Genomic DNA, 27,408 nt, shown 5'->3' on the forward strand with positions numbered 1-27,408 from the left:
TGCTTTTTCATAAAAGATGATATCCTCTAAAACGCCTCTACTTCAGTGCCTGCGGCTTTAGAAGCATAAAAATCACCAAATATGGAAGATTTGAAATTTAATCAGAAGAAGTGGCAATCTGTACACTGTGGAAAATCCACATTTCAGTTCCAATGATGTCAGAGTCACACAGGAGCTACCCCGGATCATGTGCCCAGAGCACGGGCACGTTTCACAGCCCTAAGTTAAATCTGGAGCATCTCCAGATACTCAATTTGTATTAAACCATTAAAGAAGGAGACATCATTCATTTCAAAGAGGAAATCTTTCTTCCCCTATATAATTATCCAAAGCAAATCTACTCTAAACATTTCCCATCAAGCTGTCACTCGGATGTGGCCCATCTCTGGACGTCCACGCTCTGCTCGTGGCGTGCTCCAGCTCTTGTCATGCCACAGTTTTACTTGTCCTCTGCCAGACGAGGTCTGCCTTTCCTTTTCGAGGTGGTCTGCCTTTCCTTTTCGAGGTGGTCTGCCTTTCCTTTTCGAGGTGGTCTGCCTTTCCTTTCACCTCCTGTTCCCAGGCTCTCACCTACCACAATCCACAAGGACACAGTACTGCAGCACAAGAGCGTCGGGAGGTTTGGCTGATGTTTGTAAAAGAAGGTGGTGTTTGTTTGTAAAACTAAGCACCAAGATCCCAGCGCTTAATTTTTGTCTCTAAAACCAACAAACACACCAACTATCTTTTGCCAACTGAACCTTCCACAAGTTTTTTAACACGAATTCTGCTGTCACTACCCGTTTCGAGAAGCTGTGTTTTGTTTGGACAGAAGAAGGCTGAGATTTTTTTTCAAGAGGGTTCACACGTGTCACACAAGGACTTGCAAACTGGCAAATGCCAGACAGAGGCAGAACATCTCGCTGTATACTGGAAACTGAGCAGCTCCCCATGGTTTGCTTTCTTTTAATATAAGAAAAAAAGATTTCTAGTACTACCTCATTTAAAAACCATCCTATATCACTAAATAAACCTATTTTTTGCACTGCAATGATCAAAGCCTTTCCTTCTCCAATGTTTTCTTGCCATGATGAAGGGTTGTCCCAGTCTGCCTTTCAGACAACAGATCTCAGCAAAATCACTGTAACAATCCACATGGATTACAGTGTTATACCAGCAATGGAAGCCAAGAATTGTAGGTTACAGACTATATTTCAGGCTTCCTAGCACAGCTGCTAGCTAAAGCGGGTCCGAAGAAGGTTGCTGCTTGCCAGGAGGCTAACACTGGAGCACTGGAGTCAGTCACATCTGCAGCCCTCTATTCTTGTGAACCAGCCTGCAGCACAAGAGTCTGACACACCACTCACGACATTTCATCTCTGCTACAGCACTCAGAGTCTTACTTCGTATCTGCAAACACAGTACTGCTCGGAAGGAAAGTTCACTGAACCCATGCACTCTCTTCTCAAATGCTGCTATTTCTAATAAATCACTGTTCTACCTTTTGTTATCTCAACTGGTGCTTGTGTGTTCACACACACACCAATCACGCACTATCTTAATTATGATTATATTCAGCTTCATTCACAACCTATCTTACTAGGTAATATTCTTTATCTCTGATGTACTGTACTTTTATTGATTACAGGAGGAAAGACAGGCCAAAGCAGAAGATACAAATCTGGGGTTGTTTTCAGGCTATGTGTGGATCCAAGACTTTTATAACTGTCCATTAGTCTGGGGGTTTTATGTCCCAACTTCAGTTTCCAGTTTTATACAGGACTATGCACAACTGGATACTCTTCATAGTACTCTGCCCATGGCAGGGGGGTTGGAACTAGATGATCTTTAAGGTCCCTTCCAACCCAAACCATTCTATGATTCTACGATTCTATGATTCTACTCCCTCCCCTCTGACTCTCCAGAACATTTTTACTCTCATTAGCAATGAGGAAAGTGCTTATAAGGAAGTTGCAAAGTAACTGTGCTTTAATAACCACGAAGGGTTTTCTGCTGTTCTGCCATCATCACCAAAAGGCACGATCAGCATCATATTGGCAGAGAAGAGTTAAAACAATGAGGAGGATTTGCAGTGAAACAACACCATATTGTAACCTACACTCTCAATGAAAACACAGAACTGAAAAGGAACAGCAGCCTCTTTGTTAGACATTTTGGTTCATACAGCTCAAAACCAGAAATTTTAAAGTGATCTCCACATTATTTTAAATTCCATCTTGAAACCTCTCCTTGCTAATGCTTGTAAATAAGCAGCCAGTCATCTTGAAAGCGAAGTATTATTCACTCCTAGCTGCTAATTGGCACTTACTGTGTCCCGTTATAAACATAACAGATCAATGTTGCACATGAATTACAACATGTGCTTACTTAGCACCTAGACTGCCAAAAAGAATTTAACTTTTGTTCACCAGACCAAGCATTTGCATTTCAGCTTTTAAAAAGGCCAGTGATGGCTGCTGACTCAGACTTCACATCACAAATAAGGAAATTTGAGTATGTCAGACACTGAATAATTTTTATGTACAGCATATTAAGAAATGCCCCATTTTACCTAGTTAGTCTTTCAATATTCAATTGAAATATTAGAGTTTCAACAAAATATTCAATATTCAATTTCAACAAAAGCAAAATAATCAAGGGGATGACGGTGGAAAAAGTAATACAGATTGCTTAAGTTGCTGCAGAAGAATAGCGTATCCTACACCTTGCAAAGATTAAGATGGGATCTCTGAAAGAGTACATCAAATTTGATACATAATTGAATAATCTTCCCTCCTGTTCATTTGGATTCTGTAGGTGATTTGCCAAGATTATCAGCAGCCTGTTTCAGCAGAATAAACAGAGCTGCAAGAAGCAGCGTGTGCAACGTGAACGGCTGCTCAGCTATTACCATCTTCTGTGAAAAGGAACACGGTGTAGTTACTTCTTTTAGATAACTTTACACTTGACCAGTTCTTTGCCTTTCTTGTTGGAGCAGGCTGCTTGACTGATTTGTGATAAACAGGTGACAAATCTCTCTTACGATGCCTCCCTATCAACTCTGCTGTGTAAACCTCTTCTTAGAAACAACACAAGTACTTAAGGAGTGCAAAGTGTCATCGGTCCTGCTTATCCCTCCGCACTGCACGTGCTGGAGGTGACTTCTCCTTCTGCCCAGGCTGCTCATTCGGGTTCTGGCCAGGCTGGAAAACCCTCAGGTATGCCAGGCTGCAAGCACTGCTCGCTCACCGCCGTGCACGGCGAGACGGCGCTCGCTGTTCCGGCGCAGGTGAGGCTTTTGATGCTTAGAGACAGATATTTGGTAACTCACAATATTGCACCCGGGGCGGGGAGCAGAAATGAAACGCTGATTATTGTAACAGCAATTAATCGTCTGCTGCTTCTCCAGAAACACAACACACGTCTGCAGATATTTCAGCAGTCCCTGCACGTGTGAAAAGCAACACAAATCTCCCAACGCATTCCATGAGCGTTGTCTGTAATACGACAGGCCGATGTGGAAGTCCGTGTACTGGTTTCAGAACTGCTTCCCAGTACTCACCAAAGCGGACTTGCCCACACCTCCTGAGCCAAGGACCACCAGCTTGTACTCACGCATGGTGCGGTCTGTTCCAACAGCGGCGACCTGGAGAGCAGGGAAAAAAACCCGACAGTTAAAAGCGCATCCGCACACGGAAATTTATGATCCCATCTTCCAAAAGCAGCAACACGCTCCCCGCTCCTCCAAATGCTCCCAAGAAAAAAATAAACCTCTTTAGTAACAGCTATGGGTTCTCTGTCTCCACCTGGGCACTCGGGTCCAGACGGCTGCTCTGACAGCCCCAGGGTATGAGATGCCCACGGCCGGACCCGTGAGCCCGGCGGGGCTCGGGGAGGAAGAGGATGACCAAGGAAGAGGATGACCACACCATGGCACGAACACAGCGCACGGCGCGCACGCGCTGCCTGTCCTCTGCACTCTCAGCATCTCACAGCTTCACACGACGAGTACGGGACACGAGAACTAGGTCAGGAAGGTGCGAGTAGAGAGGTCTGCATCCGCCACCCACCCCAGCAGGGAAGGACTCCGGTACTTTCCCTCTGGAAAAGGTCAGGCTTAACTCACAGCTGCCAAGGCACAAGGGCTCCGCGCGCCCGAGCGACGGCTCTGCCTTTTTATGGAAATCTTGCAACTCCCTCGCCGCGCTCCGCAGCACCAGCGAACCTCTCCTCCTCGCCGAGGTTCCCCGACAAATAAGGCAAACGCCAAAGCCGGTGATAAACATTTTACACCATGTTTACGTTACAAGCCAGGCCGGGCTGTCCCTATCAAGGAGCTCACGCAAACAATGACCTCAGCAGCTAATTATCTCCCCCTCTTGCCCAGCACGATAGTGCTCTCTTCCCAAGTAAGGCTTCGGGACGCGGGCGCCGAGGCTGGGCACGCCGCCTTTCTCAAACTAACGTTGCCACGGGATTTATGGGTTCGCTGGCTGCAGTTCGAGGCCCGTTTTAAAAATCAAAGTGTATTCCCAGTAGTTTCACGGAGAGATGTATCACCTCGTCGACTGCCCTTAACAACCGTCTGCCAAGAGCAGGGATCGTATTTTCAGCTTCGCAGCTGTGGACAACTCCCTGGCAACCCGTATCTCACGTTTATATCATCATTGAACCGAGACAGGGGTTTTTTTCCCAATCGTTTAAATCTCCAAGGGAAAGCTGGAGCACCCAGTGCCAAGAGGAATCCCATGCGGTGCCGCGCACCCACAGCCCGTCCCGCCGGAGCTGCGCCGGGACCGGCAGCGCAGACCTCACCCAGACATCCCACTGCTAACCCTCACCCCCCAACCACAGTGTGCTTTATGGTCTAAACGTGACACGAGCACAGGTTTAAACAGAAATTTCAAAAATCCCACGTGCAGCTGGAGAGAGGCACACAAATTCTGCAGTTTAACGCAACTTTAAGCTCATTTTTAAGTCAGAAGAACAGAAACGCAGAGCTCACCGCGCTGAGGCTCTCTGCCCTTCCTCACCCAGGCCCCAGAGAGGGAACAAAACTGAAGTTAGCAGCAGCACCCCATGGTTTTTAAGCACTTTGGGGCGGTTTTTCTTCCACTCTTGAAACTTGTACGAGCTGCAGTTGCTTAACTTCATAGAAATTGTGAAACTAAGTCAAACTGAAAGGGATGTTCCAGAATAGTAACTCTGAATATCTAAAAGCAGACCAAGCAATGTCGATACACTCGAGTATGTTGACAACATTTTTTGATAAAATTCTGGCAGCTCTAAGCGATTCTGCTTGAAAATTTCCCTGAGAAGTAACATTCAGTTTCTTTTTTTTACAAAAGAAAAAAATATAATGATTTTGGATGCAAAGGAGAAGGGAATTCCCATCAGCTATGCTTTCCCCTTAATAATCCTTAGAAATTAAAAGGCGATGCATTTTTTATAAAGTACAAATGCAACTTACTGATCCAGTTTATCTTCACCTTCCTGCAGTTCCACAGTCTGTTCCACCCAAGAAAAGCCAGAAAGCAATCAAGCTAAGGGTTAAATTTAGCTGTGAACTCTTTCACTTCTTATTTATAGTAAAAATACTTGTGGGAAAGTTTCAGCTGGGAGCAGTACAAGACCAACTTCTCATTTCTTCTCTACAGTATTTGCTGATTTATTTTTTTTTTCAGGTGCAACAGGAAACCAAGATCCTGAAACGCATGAGGCTTATTACTGTAAACCCCACAGCCTTAATTATCTTGCAGCTCTTTCACAAGTATGTTAATGCTATCTGTTTATACAACATGAATAGCGTGCTCAAGAAATTACTATGCTGCATCCTGGCCAACTTTTCATTTGGCAACTGTTTATGCCCACCTAAATACAGTTAGACACAGTAGCATTCATTTCCATCCAGAGCTCTGCGTAGCAGAGCCGCATGCTGTGAAGCAATGGCTACATTTCAAAATGGAATTAAATTACGGGTGCTAAGTGTTTCCTTCGATTCAAGAAAAGAATATGATCACTACGGAGTGTAAAAAAAAAAAACAACAACTTTTAGTGTTGTCATAAAGGCTGTGAAACTGGTTTCATTAGTTCTGAATGCTGTGGTGCAAAAATAAAGCAAAAGCTGAGCGTGTCTCGTGCTCCCTTTTCCCAAGCACACCAGGGCAGGGCTGGACAGCCGTGGGGCACAGACCACATTCCCTACCAACGTTCCCTACTAACCAGCCATCCCTGCCCCGAGCTGCAGGCTCCCTCCTCCGCCGCATCACCCTCCAACCTACCCAGCACCTGTACAGCCAGTTTAAATACAGATTAATACATCAGTAGGGTTTATATGTCATCTATAATAATGAACAAACTTTGCTTCTACACTGCAAAACACCTGACACCTCAGGACTGGTCTCTTCTTTACTCTTTACCAGGAGGATCTCTTTGCTGCTGCTACTGCCACCAGCTCTGCCTGGGAAGGGACAGCAGCAGATATTCAGCTACTCACAGCACCAGCCCCCAGAAGGAAGGGAGAAGGGCTCTCCCCTGTGAGATGGAGAGGTGAAGAGAAGAGGCAGGATATTTGTTTCAACACACAAAACCGAAAGGCAGTGCGGGCAGGATGGCAGAAGGATGCCCGAGAAGGACGGCCAGACGGATGCAGGCGCAGACAAAGCTGTAACCTGAAACGTGGCTCCGAGCGCCCGCTCACCTGCATCTCCATCCAGCCAAGCACTCCCGCACCCTCTGAGCTGCAGGAATCATCTTTCACCCTGTTGCAACCGCGTGGCTGAGTCCGGGTGCAAAGCAGCAAAACTCTGAGGGTGTTTCCCAACCCGCGGAAGGCGGCGGAGGCTGCGGGAGGGCAGCGCGGGGAGGACGGCCGAGGCCCTGCCAGAGAGCAGCCTGGCACAAAAATTACCCACTCCTGTTACAAGAGTTCTACCAGCTCATCAAGAAGTTTATAATTTGGGTGGTGGGGGGAAGAGAGAAGCATGAACAAAGAAGATAAGTGAACACAGCACTGGAAGAGAGCGGGGGCAACGTGGAAATCCATACATCTGAGTACAAATCCATACATCTGAGTACAAATCCATACATCTGAGGAAGGCAGCTTGGGCTTATTAGTTTCTCCTTCCTTCTCCAAACACTGAGGGATCTACAGATATGCTGCTTAGTGTGAGGAAGACTGGTAAGAGCACAGGGTCTGATGGCTCTGTGTAATTCGATGAAACATCGGCCGTAACCGATGACACAATCTCCGTTAAGTAAGATGATAGCAAGAGACTTAAAAAAAAACAAAAATCAAAGCAGACACATTCTTGACTCAGCCTTAAAAAGAAAAACTGTGGGTTGTAATCATAGATTTGTATTTTGTACAATAGCAGGAGAGACAGAACACAAAACTTCAGGGTTTCTTTTCCCCACTATAGGAAACAAGGTTCAGGCAATTTCATGTTAAACAATACATTATACACTTTCCAATCCTCAAATTTCCCTAACTGCCAACGTTTTCACAGATAGCAATTTCATCTGAAATATATTAAGAACATTAAAAACCTCCTACCTTGGCATAAAAGATCTCTCATCAGTGTTAGTAGCCCTACTGAAGGTTTTTCCAGGCTCCCTCCAAGGGACTGAAAAGAAAAAAAAAAAGAATTAATCATTTTTCCAATGACAGCGTACGTATGCACCAAATCTTCTCTTTACAGTTTCAAACCAAAACACGTTTGTTACGAAATTTCTTTGCTCTATCAATGGAGCTCTATGCAATTTCTGAGTGCTCAAATCAAATTACCTTAAAAACAAGAACTCCAGCATGATTTAACCTTGTCTCCAGGACAGTGAAAGACTGGGGGGGTTCAGGTGGAAAATAACGGCAAAACACAATTTCTACTTGATTACGTCATTAAAAACTGCTTTACAAACTGGACTTGCAGTTAAGGTAAACCATAGGAAGATGATAAAATTGAATTTTTTTAGGTTAAAAAGTAAACACCGAGCTCAATGGTAAAGTTCCTGTTTCTGCCTAATGCAGGACTGCGCTGGCTTTTGGAAGGAGAAGTAAAACTCGTCCCTGGAGCAGCATCCGCTCGGCCATCCGGTCCTTCACGTCCAGGGATGCAGCTTCAGTGTGAAGACAGAGTAACCACGGCTGATGAGTCTCATTTTCCAGGAGCCACGGCGCATCCGGCGCGGGAAGTGCTCCGCATCGCCGCTCCTCACCGGCTCGGGCACGGGCTGCCCACCCTGCCGCCTCCACAGTTCACTCAGGAGCATGGGGTAATTTCAGTTTGGGTTGGGTTTTTTCCCCTTTTTTTTTTTTTTGAAGAAAAATTTCAAGTTCCTGATTTTTGTCTACCAGGTTTGATAGCAATAAAACACAGCCCGCAGACTCGGAAGGAAAAGATGCCCGTCCCAGGGAGAAGCACATCCCTCTTCTGAGGCTCTGTTTTCAAATCATTATCTAAACAGCTTCTCTGCTGATCTCTTTACATCAACTTTTACTGGATGTATGCGAAGTCACCGCTTCCCCTGTACCTGTTATTTGACAATTACATTTGCAACAAGTTCACACACATTTCCAAAGCCTCACTTTTTCCCTTTCCTCTGGCAACACCTTCTCCCTCCATACCACGGATTTCATCCCCGGGTACATATTGACACCCACCCTCTCTCGATTTCTGACCGTGCATTGCTCAGCTAACCCCGGGCTGGGAATTTTAAAGAACACCTCAACGACCAACTCCTACTAAAGCCAAGAGGAGCCAGGCTCCCACATCCCTCCTCCCAACCTAAAACTGCCTCCCCACCACCTTCACGCCCGCAGCACGCCGTGCCCACGCCGGCGCGGGAGAGCATCACCCCAGAAACGTGGGGGCACGTGTTTCTGAAGAACAAGCTACAGAAAACAGTTTTTAAATATCTTTGCTGATCTAAGTCAGCACTAAATGAGTCAGTCGGGCACGGCCGGGCTGCCAGGCGAGGGGGGAGGCAGGGCAGGGGGGAGGCATGGGCTCCTCCGGGCTGTGCAACAGGTAGGTTTAAACAGCCACAGCCAAATTTTAACAGATTAACAGACTGACAAAGCAGATTAACCAAACCCTCACCCAAGAGCCAGCTGTTGCAGATCTCCAAGCGCTCGGGAGCTTCCTGCATTCTCCAGGTTCTTTCCTCCTCTCCCACAGTTTGCTCTTCCCACAACAAAACTACAGCTTTCTTCTGCAGGAGGGATGGGCGCTGCTAAAGCCCAATCACCGTGTTCCTGTGGACTTTTTCTGACTAATATACTCAACAGAAGTATATTCATTTACAAACGACAAACTGAGCTCAGCCCAACCCTGTTCGAGGTCGCATCGAGTTTGGAATGCATTTTAGGAGATGAAACTTGGTGCCTTCTACTAGGCAGAACACAGGAGAAAGCCGGCTGTGTTCGAAGCAGCCCAGCAGCCTGGAGTGATTTTACAGGGCAGAAACCATCACTTAACTGCTCACAATCAGTACTGTCATGGTAAAATCCAATGACTGTTACACCACCTACGGAATGAAATTATTTTATGGAATCCATCAGGTTTCTTTCTTCTAGGAAACACGCAGCACCCATGCAGCCGTGCTGTAGCTCTGTACCGAGCGGCAGACCCTGGGCACACACGCCAGCGCCGGGCACAGCCATCACCACGCACAGGAAACAGAAGCATTGGGCACTGATGCTATCAGGGTCCCTCTGAAACGGATCTGGCATCCTGTCCCGTACCCCTCCAGCCCGCGCGTGAGCCCTGCCGTGCCTCGGCCCCACGCCACGGCGGGACAGGCCATCCTGCCAGCCCTCCCCTGCCCGGGCAGCGCAGACGTCACACATGGGACGCTACTCGAAGGGCATCTATAAGCTGTGAAAAAAGAAAAGGGCCGAGGGGAGAGCATGGAGGTGCACGCAGGCGGGGGATGCAGCATCTCACCAGACCTCAAGTCCCGGCGTCACCATCCCCCCGCCCCGGTAACCCTGCTGGCGCCTTGGCCACGGGTTTTAAATGACTGCAGTACTTGTGGAATCACAATCCTTTGCTCAGTGAGCCTGAACTTCAGCAGCAGTGACACTTCAAACAGTGGCCATGCCCTCGGCTACACCCTGCTGCGATGACGGGCGAAGGGTCCTCTGACTTCAGCCTTTTATAGGTTCAGCACCAGCTACACCAACGTCTCTATGTGCTACTAAAAGCCTGCAGCTCTGTTTCTCTCCGGTTTTGGAGTAGCAGATCAGCATCCATAGACAAGTCTGCCGAGCAAGAGCTGTATTGCAGAAAGCCTCGTATTTTGCTTTTCCCTGCTGAACCTGGTTCCGGCTCCCCCAGCCCTGCCCGGGGTGGAAACCCGCACCCGCCGACTCCGGAGCCAGCAGCTTGGGAAGTGCAGACTGATGCTGAACATCGCTGGGCACCGTCCTTTGCCAAGAGCCCAGGAGCAGGCTCCGGTCCCATCCCGCTCACGGGCTCTGCCTGCATCCGTAAAGAGGTGGAAGATGAGGAGGTGTTCCCAGTCCGTAGGCAGGGCAGGATGCACGCTCACCCTGTGCCATGGGGGCACGGCCAGACCAGCCCTTGGAAAGTGTCCCTGGTTCTTCAAGCTCCAGATGAGACTGTCTGGCTTTATGCGGCTACTTGTTCTTCCCCAGAGCATTTCTGAAAGCTTCCAAGGGATAAAAGAAGCAATTGTTCCCCTGTTAACTCTAGAATCATAGGCAGTTTAAAGGAAAACCTAGTAATTTGGGGTTTTTTTTCCAAATATTCCTTTTTAGCATCTCTGCATCCAACACTCCAAAGCCATGGGCACACGCCACCTTGAAGCCACAGAAATCAAAATGGTTTAGAAACAGATAATGAAGCTGTCAAAGTCGTTGTCAAATACTTTTCCAAATATCCTAGGAAGCGAGCCTACGGCAAAGCACAGCTCATTCAGGCAGCTCTTGCTGCAAAGCATTTGCTTGGATCCTATTTGCACACACCTGAAAACAGGGATTTTTAGCCAAAACGCTGCCAGGGTCCCAGCTACAGGACTGCAGACAGGCGACGGCTGGGCAGTGCAGGCTGCATTTCCCCTCCAGAAGCACGACGCCAGCCCCAGTTTGAGAACAGGGTGAGCGGAAAGGAAGAGAAAAGAGCGAGGCCCCGCGCGAGCGCACACCGCACCGCAGCGGTTCCTCCAGACAGCGAGAAACGGCGTCCGGAGGCGCAGCTCCTGCAGCCACGGCACGGCTCACCCCACGGGCGTCCTGCTCCTCTGCTGCTCCCTGGCACGATGCGCCGCGGTGCCCTGCGACGGAGGAGCGGGGCAGGAGCACCCCCCCCACACACACCTCCCCAGCTTTGGGGAAAAGAATCATCTCCTCCCGCGCGCTGGCTCGCTCATCGCTCACACCTCTGTTTTTCCAGCAGTCCGATTTTCACAGGTGGAAACCAAAACATTTCAGATGGCCACGGGGAAAGGCGCTGCCAGCGTGTCACGGATTTGGGAGAGAAGCACGCGGATGCCCGCAGCAGCTCCCGCCGCGGGTCGGTGCGACACCCCAGCACCACCGGCACGTTCCCATCCGGGGCAGGCTCCCGGGACGTTACAGCCACACATCTCGGGTATTTTTACCCTGGCACTTCAATACTGAGTCACGGCTACTACAAACAAACCTGTTTAATTTTGAACTTGTAAACATTCATTATGCCAGTTTTTTAAGCTACTATAAACCAGGCCACAAAAAGGAGTGGATTTTTGTTTTGTTTGTTTTTAGAATCATAGAATCGTTAGGGCTGGAAGGGACCTTCAAAGGCCATCTAGTCCAACCCCCCTGCAAGGAACAGGGATATCTCCAACTAGATCAGGTTGCTCAGGGCCTCATCCAACCTGGCCTTGAATGTCTCCAGGGATGGAGCATCCACCACCTCTCTGGGCAACCTGTTCCAGTGTTCTACAACTCTCACGGTAAAAAATTTTTTCCTAATATCCAACCTGAATCTACCTCCCTCTATTTTAAAACCATTACCCCTTGTCCTATCACAACAGGCCCTCCTGAACAGCCTCTCCCCATCCCTTGTTTTTTTCCAAAGTGCCTACTAAACATTGCTCCACCCTCCACCAAAATCCCTTCATTACTCAGCCGCGTTTGCAAAACAAACTCAAATCCAGCACTTCTGCAAAGGAAAGATTTACGGTGATCAAAATCGCACTAGAACTGATGGATCTCCTCCACAACAGGAAAAAAAACCCACTCAAACAGAATGAATGATCCAGCAGCAACGCTGGAAACACGTGACCCAGGGCTCTACCCCGGTGTCACTGAGGACCAGCACTTGCCAAACCATCGGCTGCAAACACCGCGCCGGTTCGGCCACCCGGCACTGCCGAACGACAGCTCCACTCACCATCTGCTCCCTGATTAGTTACTTGTTATACACCATGTTCTTAGATATTAAATTACCCAATGAAGTCAAAAGCACATTAAATACTTCCCTAATATTAATCAAAGCTGTCAACAATTACGCAACTGTTACACGCGAGCTACGGAAACGTGCGGGGAAGAGGGATGGTGGATCACAAATGAAAGGGTGTTTGTCTGCAAAGTGCACAATTAATTAACAGATATCTCCTCTAAAAAGGAGCGAGACAAACGCCACCACACACTTACCCTGTCTTAAATAATAAAAAGACTCTTTAGACTTAAATAATAAAAATCACTGCCACGGACTCGCTTGCCACGTCGCCTCTGCAAGGCAGTCCATCCCCCTGTCTTTGGGGTACACCGAAAAATCTCCTCCACCTTTCTGAGGCCGTCGACATCAGAAAAACGAGAGCGGGAAAGACAAGACCAAGCAGAGAGCAGGACTTCAACGTGACTCTGAAACACAATTCGACAAACTTCCATCCGCGCAGCCTTCGGCGTCTGCCTCGATTTTATCGCTCGTTATCACTGCGGTATCTGACACCAAAGTCAATGTGCTCTGTACATTAACGCTGTACAGTCACACACGAGTTTTATACGTTAGGGCAGGAACCTCACTCTCTATTTTACAATTTTAACAGTAAAAACATGACCGTTTCCACTGACTGCTGTCAGCATCCAAACAAACACACATCAAGGCAACAAGTGCACAACTAACCGTACACCTGAATCGCTCCCCGACTGCAGGGCATTACTGACTCCGCAGGATACGTCCACTCTCTCTCCCTTAATAAGCCTTTCTTCTCCTAAATTCAATGCAAGCCAAAACCTGAGTTATTTCTTGTAAAAACAAGGAAAACATTTTGGTTCCAGGCAGGAATTTACATTGCCTAATCAACCTATTTTATACTTTGGTAAGTTCAGAATGAGAAAACAGGTTATTTTGGACATTCCGAAACACACGTACTCCCCAGGCAAAGCCAAAGTGTGCCAGAGAACTGAAGCAACTCTTCACTGAGTTCCCATTCCCTACAATCAGACTTGGGAATTGAATCGAATCCTGAGCCACTACTGTGCTAAAAACCATTTTAACAAAGCAGCTACAAACTGAACTGACTGTGATCAGTGAAAAGTGTAGGAATATTGCAATACCGTAATATTCTAATATTTCTAAAAGAGAACTTCCAGCAAAAATTGATAAATTTACAAACAAGAAGAAAGCAACAATTTAATTAGACACCTTGCCTAAGCGAGAGGCAATCACGATTCAGCAAGATAAAGCTAAATACCGTCTGCGTTTTGTTTTTGAAGTAGTAAGTAAAAACAAAAAACCACAGAGCGCAGCACCGGCAGAGCACGGGGCTGCTGACGGGTACTGGAGAACGACATCGCTCCGAGACGTTGTTCGAAGCGTTCAACCAGAAGAGGCACGAGAGCAGCCCTCAGATCTGGCACGTACCCATTCTCCAACACTCCTGTCCCCACCGTGTGCTCCTCAACCTCGTCCCAACCACCGGTTTCTGCGTAATTCCGCATCTTCCGCGGCGTGCTGCGCAGGTCCCTGGGGCAGAGCCAGAGCCATAAAAGCCCGGGCGAAGAGTAAAGTCCTCCAGCAGCAGAGCCGTCCTCCTGCCCTCGGCGCCGTGCTCAGCTGCAGCTCTGAGCAGATGAACTGCAGCACGCACAAACACGGCAGAGGAACAAACTCCTCTGAAAACAGCAGTAATTCCGCAATTTGGAAAAGCGATTTCATGCGCAAACAGACGGAGATCGATCTTCCTCACTCTGCCACCAGCTTCACGCTGAACTTGCAATTTTAAATATCATAATGTTTACGGCTATGGAAACGACTGCCTGCTTATTCATTTTAAACTGCTTTGCTACAGCAGCACTCCAGGCAAGGAACAAACACTTTGGGAACGCTGAAACGGCGAATTCATTTTTTGTCCTATTGGTCGGCGTTTGCAGAAAGTTGCTCGGGACGTGTGCCAGACGGACAAAGACAGGGGAAAGGAGGCCAGGAGCAAAACTCAAAGACCAGCACACACTGCATCCCCAAATTAGAACAACACGCTACGTCACTGGCAGCACTTGGCAGCCTCCCCTCCGAACGGGCTGCAGCACTGCTGTGAATTTAACACTCACGAGCACTGACCTGCCAGCAGGAGGAAAGACGTCCACCTAAAAAGCATGCAGATTTAAGAGAAAATGGACTTTTCTCAGTTATATAGATAAAGCAGCGTGGCCACGTCATGGGCACAGGATGGCGATGAATCACGGAGCCAAGGCGGGCGCAGCAGAGGTCCTCCCCAGCAACACCACGGGCACACTCTGCCGCTGCTCCGCTCCTCACCTGGAGCTGCTCCAGCATTTTCAGCAGAGGGGTTTACACAACACAGAGGGGTTCTCAGCAGCTTTTTGGAAGAAGGAAAGAAAAATACTTCCTTCCTCCATCAGCAAAACATGTAAATGTTAAAGGGCATAAACATTAGACAGAAGCAGCTCATGGGACTTCCTCCATCTGTTGTGTACCACATCCATGACTTGCCACTGATTTTTAAGTCCTATAAATTTTTTTCTCCATTTTCTTTAGTGGAAAACACATTCTGGCCTTTTTCAGCATAGATTAAATTCCAGACAGGCTCTAGGAGGCTCAATCATAGCAAAACACCAACTACATTATACTTGGTAAGAATAATTTATTGTGCTGATAGTAGCTTGGCAACGTTCTTAACTATGTTCTTCCTGGTTTATACAATTAGAGTAAATAAGTGACAAGAGGTAGGTAGATCGTCACTGCAATTTCAGCTTGCACTTTATTTTATTTCCACAGTAATAGTGACCAGAAACTGGTCACAAAGCCCAGGCTCCAGAATCCAGTTTGTCCTTATATGGTCTCCAGCATCCAATCTTCAATGGAGAAACCAATACTCCCTACAAAGGTTTCTGCGAAACGTCTTGTAAAACATTGTAGAGGTTTAAACTGCTCTTCAAATGTATTTCTGCCCATCATTGATAAATTCTAACACTAATATTAAGTCTCTACGAACATGTCGTCTGTTCGCACGGACCACTGCCCAGCTTTTCAGGAGACTGGGCTAACTTAGAAATCCCAGGAAATATTAAGACTCTTTAAATCTTACTGGCAAAGCTGCAACAACCAGTTTGTGCATATGCCCTGGATTTGACCATGTGGACCGATCTAAAGGTCAGGTTTGCATATGCAGTCTAGAGATTTCACTGCCTTAAAAATACTTCACTGTTCAGCGTGCGTCAGCCACAAGCAACCAAAACACCCACCGCCCCCACGCAACTGTGGCTAATTAGACGCCTGGTTTAACAATGATTTTTTGAATTAAAAGCCCCACTTACCATATGGCCACTTATTAATACTACGTTCTTTATCAGTTTAAATAAAACCCCTACGGCAATGAGCATCCATGTAACGAGTACCTAAATACAGCTAACGATGGGGTTTAGCACTGTAAAGTAGAACCACAGCAATTGAAACGTCTGCACGGTAAATTTTGAGGCTTGATAGGAACCTGAATGGCAGTAACTTAACGTACAGAATGAACTTTAAATAGAGGAAAAATAACAGTTTCATTATTTTTTATAACGAAATGAAGTTATTTAATATGGTACTTAAGCCTTCAGTATTTCGCTCCATCCGTTAATGCTGCTTCCTGGAACCTGGGGGAAAAGGGGAGTGGAAGGTGAATTTTCTTTTACAACAAAAAAGGAATTTTCTTCTACATGAAGATTTGAACTGAAGGAATATTCAAAAAGGTTAACAACACTTCAGTGCTGGAGCCTGAAGGGCATCACAGCGAGAACTTTCAGGCCAGGAGGGTCGGGAATCGAACCGCTGGCAGATCTGACCTCTGCACTTGGGGGTTCTCTGAAGATTTTAAATCCTCCTGAATCTGCCAGACTTAAAAGGGCAAAACTACTTACTTTGACAATTCATCCTGGAATTTCCTTTATGGAAAATAAAAGGTGACACTAACCCCTAAAGGAAATAGCTCTGAGAGCTTAAATCAGTTTTGTATGAGCCATTTCAGTATTTACAGATCCAGCTTGATTACAACCAAAATAGATTATTATACAGCTGTCTTTAAACAACAACAACAAAAAAAAACCCCACGGGCAGTTGGACTTCTGCTCCCAGAAGAAGAGATGCTATGTTTAACTCACCAGGAAGGGAGGACACATCCTACAGCAGCTATAACAAGATGAGTACCACTGGCATCAGCCAGCTCTTCCCCTCCACCTCACCAACAGTATTCAAAAGGGAACAAAAGGAGTCGTCTGTCTTTATGTGCCTTTGAAACGATAAGACATAAGGCAATAGGAAGAAAATCTCTCTGATATTAGTATGCAAATTTGTTCAACATATGGCCTGGAGATAGATGGTTCTGCCCTCTTAGCAAGACCTTAAAACATATCACATTTAATGTGAGTGTTAATCGCTGTTATCCGCAGTTTCTGTGCTTTCCATTTTGGTCAGGACACTCTTCCATCGAAGTTAAAACTCCTATTCAACTGTTTTTTCTAGAATAACTCTACAAACACAACATCAGCCATACAAACGCACGGGCACTACCACCGCTGGTTTTAAAATAGATTTAGGAATTTTTTCAACTTCTGCCCATACAGATGCAGGTAACGTGAACTTGGCATGAAAAGGACAATAACAGAAGTTTCAGCCTCCCAGCTCTGTAGACATGACTTAGTTTTTCTGACAGCTGCTAATGGCATGCTCAGCTCGCCCACCACCCCGCTCCAGCTTGCTTTAGTGCTGAACCAGCTTGGACTTGATCGTGTTGATGATGAGGGTTGAGGAAAACCCATTCATTTAACAGACAGAGGCTACAAAGCACTGAAATTACAGAATAAAGGAAAAGACTCACTTTCTCGGAATCACACCCTTGAGGAAAGAGCCCTGGAGCATTACAACATCCGTTTGATCATTTTAAATGAGATTCCTGAAAAAGCTTTATTCTAAATTTGAATGCATTCTAGTGATCAATATGCCAACACGGTGTACTATGAAACAAGACAAAACCACAATAATATCATAATCCCCACGACTTTATAAGTGATCTGATGAGTTAAAAGCCCTAAATGCATGAATGTTTCATGAGAAACAGACTGAAATGGTTCCAGACAGCCTATCTTTACTGTTATTTTCAACTACAATTAGTGTTATAATCCAAAGCAGAAAGCAACAATTGGCTAAATTTATTTTATCTTCTCCCGTATTTATTTCCTAAATCCATCAAGATTTCAGTTCTTCAGGCCCGATATCCAGCAGTGGTTCCCAGCACAGAACAGATTTCAGGGCAAAGCAAGATGTGCTGGAATGAGACTACTTATGCAAAAAGGAGAACTGCGCCAGAAATAACCTTACCCGGTGAACTATGATTTACTTTAAACTATCACGTGGTAGGTGGCATATAAAAAGACATTATTCTGCATGTCAGCTGTCTGTAATGAAAGTCTTCCTCTTCTCAGCAGCCCCTCCCTACAACTTGAAGTTTATTTGCATTAGAGAATAGAATATTACATAAAAAGCAACATAAAAGGCACTGCAACCAACACATCCAGCCCAACTGCTCTTCCCACATACTCAGCGCTTTCCAGAGTAAGGGGCTGTTTCCAACTCATGGATTAAAGGTGTGAGAGATGCCCGATGCCACCCAGATCATTCAGTAAGTAGTGGTCTGTCTTCTCGAAGAACGGAGCGCTCACAACCAGAGCCAGCTCCAGCCATGGATGCTCAGACCTTTCAGAGAGCAGATTTCACAGCGCCGAGTTCACACGCAGTGCCCCGATTTAAATAGGACAAATTCGGATTTTTTCAGTATTAGAACACTCCAGAACACAACATTGTCAGATCCAACAAGTATTTCCACAAAAAGCCCCAAACATTCCAGCCAGCCTTGAATTTGCAGTTCTGGCCACTCACAAGTGAAACGCAACTCCAGCAAGCAGCCCTTACGCTACGCAACCCATGGACAAACACACTGGGTGCTACTGGTTGCAGTGCATTTCCAAAAAGCAGTCTTTTCCAGTAACTTTGGACAGTTATCTATCACAGAAATGCTCACCTTACTCCTTACGTGAATGCATGAAGCGCCAGGGCAGCAGGTATTTTTGATGGCCTCGTTTAAGCGATTAATGAAGATCTGCTTCAGCCACAACACAGCCACTGCTGTGGACACATCCAGACCTCGTGTTTCACTGCCTCAGACGGATTTAAATACTTTTCATCTTATCGATATTCAAAATAAATAACAAACCAGAATGATTCAGGCCACCTGCTCGACAGGACTGCTATTGCCTGGCTCCCCGTATTTTCAGTCAAATAAAGTGAAAAAAGCCAGAAGGCCAAGGCAACCACCTGCAGTGTGGGCTGCGAGCTGCCCTGGAGCTTCCTTTTTTGATGCCTGTCCTACGTTACCTGCTTCTTCCCCATCAGAAAAGCCCTTGGGGAGGGCTAGACTTTCCCCCCAGATATGGGATTCTGTTCCTCAAAAGAAAACAAACAGCAATTTTCAAAACACACCAAGGTCTGCTTTTGTCAGCATCTGGGTTTCCCAATCAAAACAATTAAACGGGCGCTTCCAGCCGGGTTCGCGCCGAGCCACCCAGCCGCGCTGCGGAAGCACCAGTTCAGGTACAGCAGGTATTTGTTTCCCAACACCCAGGACCTGCTGGGCCACTCGCAGCACCGAGCACCGACACACATCAAAACACCGTTCATGTGGCCGCATCCAGACTCACGCAGACCCACCCGACCTGCTCCAGCCAGCTGACACGGTGAGAACGCAGCTCCTTGTCATGCCCTGGGGGCTACTACTGCAGGAGAACCAGAAACAGCAGCTTCGAATCCCACCTTCTACTAGAGGTACGGGCTACTACAACGTTGTGAGTGCAACCTGCAAATATACAAGTTATAAAACCCAAAGTGATTGGTAATCGAAATTACGGAAGGTTCTCGGTGTCCCATTTCTTCCCACGCACACCTTAAAGGATCTTCCCACAGTGCATGAATGCAATTTAAGTTTAAACACACCATTTCTGATTAGGAATGTACCAGTGCCTCCTCCTTGAACACCACCCATCTTCCCACAGCCTCTTCATTTCAATATCGTTAAAAGGACTGCTTCAGACAACCTTAATTACGGCAGTATTGCAAGCAGAGAAGTGATCTCAGCAACCAGCTTCTGTCCCATTCAGAGCTTTGGAGGTGAAAACTCGTTTCAGGACAAACCTGGAAGCGAAATGGCATTAGTAGGTCTAACACCGGAACAAAGTGCTTCAGTGTAAACACCAGGTACCAGCAGCTGAGCAGGTCCATGCTGTGTCCTGACGGATGCTCCACTGTCACCAGGGTCTGTACGACTTCCTCCTGCACTCCCCTTCCTTCAGAAGGGAGCTCAGAAAATAGGCAATAATTAACAAAATTATCACCACCACAGGAAAGCACGAGTGTCTTCTAGTAACGAGCCATTTATCTCCGAAGGGTTCTGGTCAGCCAGCAGACACGTAAGCCCCACTCACAAGTGATATCTTAACAGTCACCAACACAACAAGCAAAGCCAACTGAAAACCAAGCAGTGAAGACCCTGAAGCTGTTGCAACAGAAAGGCAGCTTGGGATAAACTCCCATAAACGCAAGCTGTTCCTTGCGAGTAACACTCCATTACCAGCGAGGACAGAGAGCAAGTACTCACCTATTCATCCACCATGCCCAATAAACCACAGCTCACGTTCTTCCCAGATGCAACAGGCAGAGCAGACGGCCACCGCGCCACCTCGACTGCAGCCCCGGCACAAGGCTGACAAAGCCACTGCCCTGAGCCACACGCAGGCAGGAACTGCAGCTTCTCGTGCTCTTTGCAACTCCTTCCCTCTACCAGCACTGGCACTTGCACAACCACGCAATGAGTCAGAGCAAGAAGTGATGTCGCTGAAAACAACATGCGCATTTTGGGGACTAGCTCAGTTTTCAGCTCGCTAAGCTCCCCCAGTTACCCAAGTGTCAGAGCAAGGGGGACACGGGGGGTCCGACTGCATTTAGTGGCCACGAAACTGCTCCCACAGCAAGAGCCTGTCCTTGCTTTCACCCAACATCCGCTGCTGCCACTCGGCATGATGGTCTCCTGCCCCTTCGGCACGCGGCGCTGCCCGTCCCTCGCCACGACGGGGTCAGGAGCGATGTTGGGGTAAAACCAAACCCACACCAGGAGGTTTCAGAACCTGCCTCGCTGACCCACCAACAGCTTCTGTCAAACGTCCTCAACTCCCTTTGCTTCTAAGGATACAGGGCCAACTGGTCTTAGCAGGCATGAAACAACTATTTTATACATCATACACAGTTTGAAAAAACACTTTTTTCACACGTGGAAGACACTATCCATGAAAACATGAGTTACCTACTGTGCCACCCACAGCAAATCCACTCTGACCTTGGAGGATGCTTTTCCATGGCCTGCTCTGACACCTGAGCAAAGGCAAATCAACCCAAAACACACTCAGCTGGAGCCTCAGAGCTTACATTAAAGCTGTTTTATCTTGTAGTTGCTTTCAATCCTGGTGATAGTCCATGAAACATAACGAAAGCATCATTTTTTATATACTATAACCAAGTTTCTCCTAAAAATCTCACGTTATTGGATCAAATGCTGTGTTGAGCACCAGGTTTACTAGCTACACAGCAACCTTAAAAAGCACATTATTTGCATTTTTAAAAAACTCCAAGGTATGGCTAGGAAAACCAGTATTTACTCTCAAATGGCTTGGCCTTTCAAAGACTATTTAAATAAGTTATCATTCCTGCAATAACTTTCCTAGATGGCATAGGGCTCTTGGGGAAGAAAGCTGAAAGCAACGCTGAACTACAGAATTAATGTCACATGGCTAGATAGTATTTTTTCCAACGTGGGAGTTGCAAGTATACAAGCAGGCTAATCAAAGGTTATTTCTACTTCAACATATTTACGAAAAAGTCTAACCACATATACTTTACATTAGATAATTTTTTTTTATATCCTTCTTACTCAGAAGCTATTAATGAAAGTATATCTTCATACTTATTTTAATCCTTTCTCTTCTGGTATATTATTTCAACAGTTCTTCATTTAATCAACACAGATTTTTTTTTTTTTTCATTCTAATATTAGTGTTGGAGACACTAAACTGGATCAGTTAGGCTCCTACTCTGTTCTTGCTTCCAAGCGTTCCTGAATGCTCAATAATAAAAATTCAAAGATGGGAAAGTGAAAGAGTTGAATCTATGACTTGCCTCAGAGCTCTACTCTCATTGTACAACTGCAGAGGATGAATAACCTACGACTACTTCTAACTGTATGGCTCTAAAAAAAGTCAACCATTCTGGAAAATGTCTTACCATAAAAACTGTGCCTCTTCCTGGATTGACTAATGCAATTTATCACCTGTATATGTAAGACTGAAATAAATTCATCTTCACAACTTTATGCTCTATTTAACCACTTCCATTAACTGAAATACACTGAACTTGATCACATGTGCAACTCCAGCAGTGGGAAGCATATGGTATTTTCAGTCTGCTGAGTAACAGCTAGGAGCTAATACACCTGTAGCCTCGTTCCAACCTGTGCTTTAGGAACTAAAAGCTAAATCCTCCTTTATCTTCTCGCACTCACGATGCTAGGATATAATCCAAGGAGAAACCTGTTTGAGAGGTGAGCTTTTTAGGACATTAATTTACACCCAGAGAGCAGTCTAGGAACCCAAACCATCTCAAATCCTGGCAGCCACCAGACTTCAGCATCGCAGCAAATAAAATAAAATATCTCACACAAGTTTTAGCGTCTGAACAAGACAGACTGGATCAAACAAGATAGCTCAGCAAGATTAACTTTTCTTTCCAACTTTCTAACATCCTTACTTATCTCAGCCATTAGATGTCATGTTTCCAGGATCAGAAGCTTTTGCAAAGCGCAAACACAAATTCCTAGGTCAAAGTTTGACCCTGGGATTTATGAGCACCCCTTTAAGAAGATACTTTCATTGAAATTCTGCTTAATTTCCTACTACCTATTAAATAAAAGAGCAAAAGCAAATCAGTAACTACTTCAGAGCTTAGTGTAAAATGAATTCAGGCTGTACTCTAACCACCATCTCCATCATCTCCTCTTTAAAAAAAAAAACACACACACACAAAAAAAACCTAACCAAAACCCACCTCAAATCAAGGCCAAAAAAAAAAACCCAAAAACCAAACAAAAACACAACCCCAAGACTTGACCAAGTTTCAAAAGTCAGGTCTCTCTTGAATTTGCTTTTGCAGAATTAAACACACAAAGCTGCCAGAAGTATTTAACATCAGTGTGGCTCACCCGAAATGAAAAGAAAGCGTTACAACAGGAAGTCTCACATCATCCTAAAGAAGAGTTTTGGTCAGGATCCGCAGCCCGACGCGCCGACGGAGCCCAGCAGTGCTCTGCTGAGCTGATCTCGGCGCCCGTGAAAGCGACACCGGACCAAGGGGAATTCTGAATTTCAAACAGCTACAAATAAAAAATATTTCAAACATAAACAGTAAAGATTAAAACTTTATGTACATTCAAAAGACTCACTTCCTTTTCTCTAGTATAAACAGATAAAACTTTCCTGTTTTCAGAATATTAGGATTCCTCTTAAGATTCTTTTTTTAAGTCTCTGCTGAGTTGCACAGAAGCGATCTGTTCCCGAAATACTAAGTACAAGCTCCAAGTGCCACCGAGTACACGCTGCACGCACATGGTACAAGAGAAACCACTGCAATATATAGCACAAACACACGTTTAGAGTCGTTTATGTCTAAGACCATGATTCAATACACAACTAAAACTTTTCTGCTAGAGTATGTCCACACGTTACACTACCGCTATCTAATTAAATTTCCATTTTTTGAGAACAGTCCTCAGGCTGGATGAACAGCCACGACGTGTATCACAACCAGTCCAGGTCTGTATATTTGCAGCTTATGGTTTCAAATAGAAACCATTTTGATAAACTGCGTAAACATCAGTCTCCAAATAAAGGCATTAACGTGTCACTGGAATTACACTGTGCGAGTAAGGCCGCCCGGTTTGGCACGCAGTCCTCTCCAAATCTTCAGCAAAGCTACTTACCCTAAAAACGGCCACGCCAGAGCCAAGGCACGTGACGACAGACACGGCTCGGAGCTCCCTTTGAGTCTCCAGAGCTACAACTGGTGGCTCTGCCAGCACCACTGGGGCCTATGGACCACCACCACGGCTCCTTCCGCACCGTACACGGCCCCTCCAGCAGAACAACGACACCCTTCTGGACAGACTGTCCTGAGTTTACAAAGGCCATAAGAAACATCTGCTTTTATGAAGCATAACTCACTTTTCTGCGGATGCTCTTAGCAGAAAACACAAACGCTCCTCTCCTCCTGGTGCGTGGAAAACACTGCGCATGAAAACAGATTATTTTTAGAAGCAGTGTATGAGCAGAGCACTTCCTGCCGACTCCACCTTGAAGAACGACATACTTATTCGCATTCTGATTTCCAAAACGAGGATTTCACAACTTCTGCTACACGGCACAACAGAGAGAAGGAAGGGACAATCTGCTGAGAGCTGCAAGTGACAATTTCCCAGTTTCGAACTCGGCACTAAAAACTTTTGTTGGAGTACGTTGTCAGTCTTCAGGCAATCACGTCAACAAATCGATGGCATTTTTCCTGCCACAATGATGAACAGAACATTGAATGTTTTTATTTATTACACTGATCTTTTCCATAGCAACAGGATGTGAACACGGCATTCCCAGCGTAATGAAGTCACTATAGCAACGTGATAATGATGTCAGAATAATCAGACAGCGTTTCATACTCGGGACATGGTGAACCACACCGCCTCTACAAATTGAAAAAGTTGCAGATAGCACAAAGGCAAGGGTGCTCCTAAAACTTCCCTTTAAGTTGCCTCATTTTGGATAACTTCTCATTACAGAGAGACCTTGGACTGATAACGCAATACTTTCTGTTCCTCCATCGCCTCATCCGTTACTGCCTAAAAGTCTCACGGACTCACACACTAAAACTCTCTCGGAATCTGAGGGATCTGCTACCACCAGTGCCAGTTAAGGACATACCATTTCAGTAAGAAAAAGCAATGACAAACATCACGACAGTGAAAGATTTCATGACAGACAGCCACTCTCGACTCAACGGCCGGCTTCCCCAGTTTAACCCTGAATAATCTGGTGTCTCTTTTCACGCGGAGCAATACTACTACTCAGAATTACGAAAGCGACAGAAATTAGAGTGCTGATACAACACTCCGAAGGCAGAGAGGCATCGTTTTCAAGCCTAACGACGACTTTAAGACTTAAATATCACCTCCCTAGTTAAGCTACCGAAAGGAAGAAAAGCACCAGAGCCGTGATGGCTTGCCCTTCCTGTTTGCAGCTCTTCCCAAGCCGTGAGCAACGCCAGACCCAGGGGCCAGCTCCAGCCCCGTGTCGCTCGGCACCAACTGGCGTGCCCAAACCCCGACCCTCCCGCCGGGATCGCTCCGCAGAAACCCCCGCGTGGGAACCACCCGCACCGCAGCTCGAGCATCGCGAGCAGACGCCAATTAACGAAAAGCAACTGAACGTTAAAGTTTCCCTACACAGGGAACAGTTTCTCCTTAAAGCGCCTCTTCAAAGCGACTCGAAGGAGCTCGAGGAACCATTTCAGAGCTGAACTGGTCCGAGACATCCCGGGGAAACGGCGCGACGCCGCGCGCTCCCGTCGAGCCCGGCGCGCACCTGACCGTACGGAACACCCAAAGAATTTTGGTTTATTTCCCGCGGCGCGGCGACACCCTCCGCTGCACCGAGGGCCAACCGCCCCCGCCTCGGCCCCGGCCGCCTTCCCTCCACCGGGGCCCGGAGCCGGCGGCCCCGGCGCGGCCGCGCAAGATGGATGTCCCGCCCGCGGCACGGCCGGCGCGGCCGCGGGGAGCCCCGCACAGCCCGGCCGGGGCCCAGCGCGGGCACCCGCCTCCCGCGGGCTGCGCTCCCGCCCCGCCGCGGCCCGGCCCGGGGAGAAGCCGCCCCCCCCCCCCCGCTGCCGGCTGGGCTTCGCCGCGGCCCCGCTGACACCGCCTGGCTCCCCGGGCCCCCGCCGCGCCCCGGCCGCCCCCCTGACCCCCCCTGTCTCCCGCCCCGCCGCCGGGACGCGGCCTCGCCACGGCCGGGCCCCAGCGGGGCCGCTCGGGGCCGGCAACGACCACGACCACGGCCGCGGCCGCTGGCGGGGCCCCGCCGCACCCGCACCCTTCCCCCCGGCTCACCCGGCGCCTCCCGGGCCGCCTCCCGCCGCCGCTCCGCTCGGGGCCCGACTGCGCTGCGCGGCGGCGGCGCCGCGTCCGCTCCGCCCTCACCGGCCGCGGCCTGGGAGGAGCCAGCGGGGCGGGCCGGGCCGGGCGGGGAGCGGAGCCGGCGCGGCGGGCGGGGACGTGACGGCGGCGGCGCCCGCGGGGCCGCGCAGGTGCCGGGGCCGCAGCCCCCCGCCCCGGGCGCCCATCCCCGCGGAGCCGCGGCGCTCCCCCCAGCCCGGGCGAAGGTGACCCGCGGCGGCAGCTGATGGGAACAGGCCAAGCTCCGGTACCGGGCAGATAACGAGGCCGAGAGCGGCAGCGCGGGGGGGGATGCTGCGATGTCCGCGCAGAAAACGCGGCTCGAGAGGAGCTTCGAGGCCGCCGGGCCCTGGGCGCATCGCACCGGAGCGCCCCTCCGTCGTCTCATCACGCTCACGACTTAAAAAGTGTTTCCTGCAACACAGCACTTGATAGTAGTGTGATTTTTTTTTTTATTAAAAAAAAAGCATAAAGAACTGCAACATGGAAGTAAAATATATCTGTAATCAGGAAGAAACAGGTTAAACACGCAAAGAGGAAACACATCTGTATCCTGATGCTGGTTTTATCACTTTATCACTTCAGGTTGCGAGTGACAGCGGCTGCGCATAAAGGATGAGGTCAGGTGTCCACCATGGTCACTGCCCAGGGTCTGGTGATCCGTTAGACAGCTTTCCTCATCCCAACAAACTATAATTCAGCTGTAAAATAGATAAGAAAAGTTAATGTCAATAGTTTGTAAATTTCAGCTTGTTTTTTTCTGGTTAAAAAAAATGTATAAATGCACCATTTGAAGGCAGAGCTCTCCATGAGTGTTACTTAAAACGCGGAGGGATATCTCCTGTTGGCAAGCCCAGTGTCACCTTCTCGCATAACTGGGGACAGAGCAAGGACTCCAGCCACCATCCCAGGGATGCTCCAGGTGAGGCTACAGACAAAGGACATCGCTCCGCAGCAGGCAGCAAGTGGGTACCCTCCCCAGCACCCCGTGCTCTTCACTGGGAAAACTTCGGGGGAGATTTGTTGAAGTCTGAAGCTAGGGCAATAATATTTTTGCATCCATGCTGCTTTTCATCCATTAAAAATGCTAATTACTTGTCTGACTTTACAGATGAGGAAACTAAGGCAAAGAGATTAAATGATTTATCTGAAATCCCCAGCACGTCAGTGGAGAGGAGCACAGCTCAGGGTCCCCACTTTCATCCTCCACTCTAACTGAGAGAAAACCATGCTGCTCTAGTTCTCCTGCTCACGGTCTTTGTGCATGCAGTAGAAATTTATGGCGCAGAGAATTTTGCTTCCAGGTACAACTCACGGCTGCTAATACTGATCTATAAATCCCTGTTCTTTACAGCTCATGTCCTGCCAAGGTATCTCCTTCCCCAGGGACCACCCTGCCGGCAGCGAGCAGGTGAATCACTGTTTCTTAATTTGTACAGCTGGAGGCAGGAGAAGCTCAGCAGAGGGATTTCCACGTTTGGTTTCTGCCCAGGACTGAGCCATGCCAGCCCCAGCAGGGCTCAGTCACTCCTCTCGCAGTGGGGCAGTCGCTGTGGCAGCATCAGCTGCCCTTAAGGATGCTTAACGCTGGTGGTTGGGCAACTT

The 27,408-nt window shown here is 47.6% G+C and overlaps 1 protein-coding gene across 4 annotated transcripts in view; it reads right to left on the reverse strand.

Moving 5' to 3' along the window:
* The window catches only part of RAP1A (RAP1A, member of RAS oncogene family), a 39,777-nt gene extending 14,000 nt beyond the window's left edge, over positions 1-25,777 (reverse strand). The window contains exons 1-5 of one of the 4 annotated variants that reach the window (XM_086627330.1): positions 25,738-25,775; positions 23,946-24,137; positions 23,801-23,863; positions 7,535-7,604; positions 3,542-3,625 (exon numbers count right to left, since the gene is read on the reverse strand). In XM_086627330.1, the coding sequence (XP_086483456.1) occupies positions 3,542-3,598 (57 nt within the window). In that variant the 5' untranslated portion in view covers positions 3,599-3,625; positions 7,535-7,604; positions 23,801-23,863; positions 23,946-24,137; positions 25,738-25,775. Of the gene's footprint in view, positions 1-3,541; positions 3,626-4,105; positions 4,285-7,534; positions 7,605-23,800; positions 24,138-25,737 lie in introns of those variants that run through there. The other 3 variants (XM_086627329.1, XM_086627328.1, XM_086627331.1) reach the window with 3 other exon arrangements.
* Between the last annotated feature and the right edge of the window lie 1,631 nt (positions 25,778-27,408).

The sequence above is a fragment of the Tauraco erythrolophus genome, chromosome 27 (assembly GCF_009769465.1).
Source record: "Tauraco erythrolophus isolate bTauEry1 chromosome 27, bTauEry1.pri, whole genome shotgun sequence".
Taxonomy (NCBI): domain Eukaryota; kingdom Metazoa; phylum Chordata; class Aves; order Musophagiformes; family Musophagidae; genus Tauraco; species Tauraco erythrolophus.